Source organism: Belonocnema kinseyi, chromosome 2 (genome assembly GCF_010883055.1).
Source record: "Belonocnema kinseyi isolate 2016_QV_RU_SX_M_011 chromosome 2, B_treatae_v1, whole genome shotgun sequence".
Lineage (NCBI taxonomy): Eukaryota > Metazoa > Arthropoda > Insecta > Hymenoptera > Cynipidae > Belonocnema > Belonocnema kinseyi.
The window spans coordinates 97,951,875-97,957,948 of record NC_046658.1 but is presented as its reverse complement, the minus strand read 5'-3'; the positions used below and the strand labels follow the sequence as shown (position 1 = coordinate 97,957,948).

General features: G+C 25.9%; 1 protein-coding gene across 1 annotated transcript in view; it reads right to left on the bottom strand.

The window, feature by feature from the left end:
* Window positions 1–6,074, bottom strand: part of LOC117167203 (required for meiotic nuclear division protein 1 homolog) — a 14,532-nt gene that overhangs the window by 4,591 nt on the left and 3,867 nt on the right. The window contains exons 2-4 of the mRNA XM_033351945.1: window positions 5,210–5,324; window positions 4,746–4,965; window positions 1,349–1,706 (exon numbers count right to left, since the gene is read on the bottom strand). Of these exons, the coding sequence (XP_033207836.1) occupies window positions 1,349–1,706; window positions 4,746–4,965; window positions 5,210–5,324 (693 nt within the window). The remainder of the gene's footprint in view (window positions 1–1,348; window positions 1,707–4,745; window positions 4,966–5,209; window positions 5,325–6,074) is intronic.

Genomic DNA, 6,074 nt, shown 5'->3' with positions numbered 1-6,074 from the left:
TTTATTTATAAAAAAAGTTCTTAGGTTTAAAAAAACATTCAGTGAACTGAAAAAGTGAGGTCGGTAATATAGGTATTTAGCTGTGTCACATGCCCTTAACGTTAAACTTGAAATGATAGTCTTATAAAAAAATGTAGATTTACGCAGATTTTAAACAAAAAAATTAGATTCTTTTCAAGAATTGTGAAAGGCCTCAAAAGAATAAAAACATTTTCTTAAGATTCATAGGATAATTAAAAATAATTTTTCATTTTGAAACATTATTTTAAGAAAATATTTGAAAAGTTTTTCAATGATTTAAACACAATTTTCAAAAAAGATTCTAGAAGATTTTAAGAAAACTTTCTAAAATTTGCATGATAATTTTTAATCTTTTTAAAATTCCTAAATAGCTCTTAAAATTACTCAAAATTTTTATACAAATATTCATTTGTAAATTATACATCAAAGTTAAAAAATGTCACTCACAAAATTAAGCATTTTTCAAATACAACAATTAAAATTGTATCGTTCAAAGTTTAAAGGCACTTCAGAATTTTAACGATTCCAAGCTTTCTGTGTCAAACAATTCAGTTTCAAATTGTTTACTTTTAAATATTTGGTTTAAATTTACTTGTCTTAAATAAAAATTCAAATATTGCTAAATATTCATTAATTAATCTTTTTTTTAATTTCAAGTTTCAAATTGAATGGGCTAAAAATTGAATCTTTTAGACTAAAACAATATTTTAAATTTAATAAAATCCTTAAATTACGAATATATTATTAGCAAGTTATTTTCAAGTTTACAATAGTTTATAAACTTTCAGTCACACGTTCACATTTGTTTAATGGCTAAGACTTTCAAATTGAAACAGTTTAAGTTTTAACGTTAAAATCTGCAAATTCTTAAATTTTGAACTGATTTAAAATCGTTTTGTCAAATCGTTTTTGTTCCCATTTTATTACTTAAAGTACATATAAATTATTAAAAATGATTTATTTATCAAATAAAAATGTTTTTTATCAAACATTTTCAACATCTAAGGTTTTTATTTTTTATTTCTTCAAGCCTTTCAGAAAGCATTTAAAAATTCTTTAAATTAAAAATGTAATCTTGAAAATAAAAATTTTTAATGGAAAATTTTTAAAGTAAAAAAATTTTGAATTACGCATTGTGAGCTAAATAATAGCATAATTGAAAAACATAACAATTCAACTAATTATTTAAAAACCGTTGAAATCGAACGTGGACAGATCTTTCTTCAACAAATTTGTAAAATTCCCGGTAAAAAAAATTCACATTCATTTCCCGGTTTCCCGGTCCAGCGGCCACCCTAAACTTGTTTAATAATCAAAATAAACTCACCCTAGTACGTTTCGCAATGTTGAAATAAGCACACGTTTGTTGATACAAAGTCTCGAGAGCATCTCGTTCCCAGTAAAAATCAGGCGTGTCCAGCAAATCTGAACTCAGATTGATCAAATGCCTCAAAGCAAAAAGCTCGCCTTGTTTTCTCAGAACCTGTTCTCGAGTCATTTTAATTTTTCGGCCAGCTTTCAGGTCTTCAGTCACGAACTCAATGGAGTCTACATAATGATTTAGAGAAGCTTCCCAGATTCCCAATTTTACTGACTGCGAGATCGCATTCGAAAAAGTGTATTTATCAAGCTCGTTGGCATGCGAAGTTAGTATTATGTCTCCATCTTTTAGATGACTCTTTTTTCTACAAGAAAATAAATTATCATAAAGTTTATTAACCTTTAGAGATACTTCATCTTCAGCAGTGGTGAAGTCGAGGCCTGGCCGCCAGGGTACTTTTTTTAAAGGCCTGGCATTGCCAAGACAAATAAAAAAATTAATTAGGCTGTTGGCTAAAGATGGATTTTACATTTATAAATTCTTTTAAATAAAATTAATCTAGATAACATATTGAATTCAAAACGAAAAACTCAAATTCCTAAGATTGCAAGTCGAAAGATATTGCATTTACAACAAAATAGTTAAATTTTCAAACCAAAAGGACAAATCTTTTTGAAGACAGTTAAATTTTTAATTAAAAAATACTTTTCAATCAAGATAAATGAATTTTCGACCATGAAGGATATCTTTTCTATCACAAGAGATGAATTTTCATTCGAAAAGAATTAATTTTTAAGAACATTGTTGAATTCTCGACTAAAAATGATAACTTTAACAAATTTGATCAATTTTCCAAAAATAATGAGATTTATACAAAATAGTTGAAGTAGCAGCATAAAAAGGTGCACTTTCAATCAAATGGTCAAATTTTCAAACAAAAAAACATTACAATTTAATTAAATATTCCAATCTTTGAGACAAAAAGACTCATTATTTAGAAGACAGTTAAATTTTTATAAAAAAATTTCATTTTCAACAAATACAGACGACTTTCCTACCATAAAAGACGGATTTTCAACAAAAAAGTAAAGTTTTTAACCTAAAAAGTCGAATGTTTTAAAATGCAGTGAACTTTCAAATAAAAAAAAATTTTAACCGAAAAATAATTTTCAATTAAGAAAGATAAATTTTTAAAAGATAGCTGAATCCTCAACCAAGAGGTTGAACTTTCAACGAACAAGATTCATTTTTTACCCAAAAAGACGACTTTTGAACAAAATACATGAATTTCCAACAAAAAAAAACGAATTTGCTAAACTTTAAACCAAAAGGATTAATTTTCGACCAATAAGATTAGTGTTCTATATATTAAAACAACGATTTCCAACTTATCCAATATAGAAGATAAAATTTACATTTTAATTTCTGCCAAACTGTTGAATTTTCAAGCCAAAAATATGAATTTTGTACGAAGCAGAAGAATTTTCACATAAAACTTCATTTAAAAAGCAGCAGTTAAGCTTTTAAATACAATTATGAATGGTTAACAAACGAAAATTCATTTTTTTTTACAAAGTAGTTCAGCTTTAAGTCAAAGAATCGATTTTTCAACGAAAAAAATTAATTCTTACTAAAATACATGAAATTTTAACTAAAAACTTGAGCTTTCAACTAAAAAGGATACATTTTAACTGAATAGTTACCTTTTTAATTGAAAAAGATAAATTTTTAACCAAAAATAGAATAGTTTAATTGTCAGTTTAAGAAAGTTATTTTCAACTAAACATTAAATAAATTTTCATCAAAATAGTTTAATTTTCAGAGATGAACTTTCAATTAAAAAAATAGATTTTGAGCAAATGAGTTGAATTTCTAATTTAAAAATTTATTTTTAGCAACATAGTTGCATTTTCAAAACAAAAATCGAGGTGCATTTAAATTTGAATTTTTAACAAAGAACTTACTTTTAAATCAAGAATTATGACTTTGTTGACATAAAAGATTAGTTTTCAATCCAAAAGTATGAATTTTGAACAGCATAACATAATTAAATTTTCAACCAGAACGGATGACTGAAAAAATAGTTAAATTTTTCCAAAATAATTAGATTTTTAATAAAATAATTGTATTTCTAACTATATAGTTGAACTTTTAGCATGCAAAGATGCATTTTCCTTCAATTGGTCGAATTTTTAAACAAACCATATTAAAATTCAAACAAATATTTGAATTCTCATAAAAAAAGTTCATTTTTAACCAAGAAAGATGACTTTTCTATTCTAAGAGATTAATTTTTAATAAAATAGTAAAGTTTTTAAACTAAAAAGTCCACTAAAACAGTGGACTTTTAAATCGGAATAAATGAATTTTCAATTTAAAAAAAATCATTTTCAATCATGAAAGACGAAATTTTGATAAGATAGTTGAATTCTCAACCAAAAAGATGAATTTTCGACGAAGAAGATTAATATTCTGCCACAAAGACAAGTCTTAAGCAAAATAAATCAATTTTAAAATAAATGATCTAACTTTAAAGTAAAAAAGACAAAATAGTTTAATTTTGTGAAAAATTGTTGAATTTTCAAACCGAAAAGTTTATTTTTTAACCAAAAAGTTTAATTTTCTGCAAAATCGTTGAATTTTCAAGTCAAGAAAATTAAATTTCTACAAAACTGTAGAATTTTTTACATGAAAATTCATTTAAAAGCAAATAGTTGAATTTTTAACTATAATTACGAATCCATGAGTTAAAAAAAATTTTAACAAAGAAGTTTAAATTTAAGTTAAATAATCGACTCTTCAACCAAAAAGATTAATTCTCATCAAAGCATGTAACAGTTGATAGTTCAATCAAACAATTGCATTTTTAACCAAAAAGTATACTGTATAGTATTCTTGAAAATAAAATCAAGAATCCAGCGACCAAATTTGAACAAACATCATAAAATCCTCCTATTGGAATTGGAAAAATACCTTTAAACAAAATTCGCAAACAAAAATCTTTGGACGAATATAAAAAAGAAGTAACAAAAGAGTAGGAAGGGGATTTTTTAAATGACAATAGGAGCATTTTATGGTGGTTGTCCAAATTTGTTCGTTGGATTCTTGGTTTTATTTTCAGGAATTCTATATATTAACTTTGATTATTGGACGTTAAATAGGACTTTGAATTTAAAAATTAAATTTGTACCAAGAAAGAAGAGTTTTTAACCCAATGAATGAATGAATTGTTAAGAAAGCAGTTGAATTTTTGATAAAAAAAAGGTATTTTCAACAAAATAGTACATTTTCAAGCAAATAATACTGGGTTCGATTTCTAAATGTTATCAAAATGGTAACCTACTTTATGAAAAGTATCGCCAGGCCAATTTTTCTTTTATCAAGTTTAGTAAAGACTGCTTACCCATTTTTACAGTAAGTATACGTCATGACTTCTCCCTCTGCTTGAACTAATTCGTCGGAATAACTGTTGTCTTCATATTTCCTTAAAAACTGTAAAACATTTCCTAGTTCCAATTCCGAAATATTCCACATAACAATTGTGCCCTCTCGAAAAAAGTAAATTTCTCGAGGTTCTTCACCAACTTCGTATTTGGCCACAGCTTGAACAACGTCAGGCACGGCTATAAAAATATTTTTCAATACAAATCACCAGTCTTTATTTGTCTTGTTTTGTTATTATTAAAATTAAAAATAAGGATCTGATTTTGTCAGACTTTTTATTTGTTTTCAAGGTAAATTCTTATAGAAGAAATAAAATACTTTATATTTTTATAAATGAAAATTAGAAGAGTTAAAATCCTTCGGTAGAGTAATATTTCGCATTCATATAAGTAATTAAGCAAATAATCGTTATATTGAACGTACGTTTAGTAGATGTGCGAATTTTTTGGGGTATATACAAATCTTGTTTTAGGAGACCATCCATAAGTCCTTCTAAATTATATTCCTCGGCGGTGGCCAATGCTTTAACTTTCCAAAACTATAAAATCCGAGGAGTTAATTATTCGGGTTTTTGGTACACACTAGATTGCAATATTACAAGATTGGATGGAATGACAACAGATTGCATATATCTGACTGAAACATGTTGCATGAGATTACAAAAGATCTCACGGATTTGATTGATTTTAATTAGATTTCTATTTTTATCAATTTTATAGAGATTAAATGGCCCTTAACTCATTAACGAATAACGACCAAAGCTATCAATTTTATAACATGAGTTTGACCGCAAAATGTATGGGTATAACAAAACAATAAATAGATGAAAAGTACTGTTCCTTATGTTTTTGGGTGAGCAAAATTCGAATCCGTCGTCAAAAATCGAATATTTTTACTTCAAAATTAAATGTGGCGGTTTTTACATACAAAAATAGTGGAAAATGTTTGATTTTTTATTTTTATAATTTTTTTTCACACATAAAACGCGTTAATATCTTAGAATTTCTTCAACCATCGGTGCACAAAATTCTTAAACTTTAACACAAAATTTTTATATATATGTTTTTTCTTCCAAAATGGCGGACAAAATGCTAAAATGTTTGAAATTTGCAAAAAAAAATTTCAAAAAATCTGAAAAAATTCAAGAATATTCTTTGCCTAATTCTAAGACATTTTTAATCTTGGAAAATTTGTACCAGAGCTTCAAGTTTTTGAGAAAAACAAAGATGATGGAAAAAAAACAGTTTTTGGAACATTTTTGCATTTTGTCTGCCCTTTTTGAAGAGAA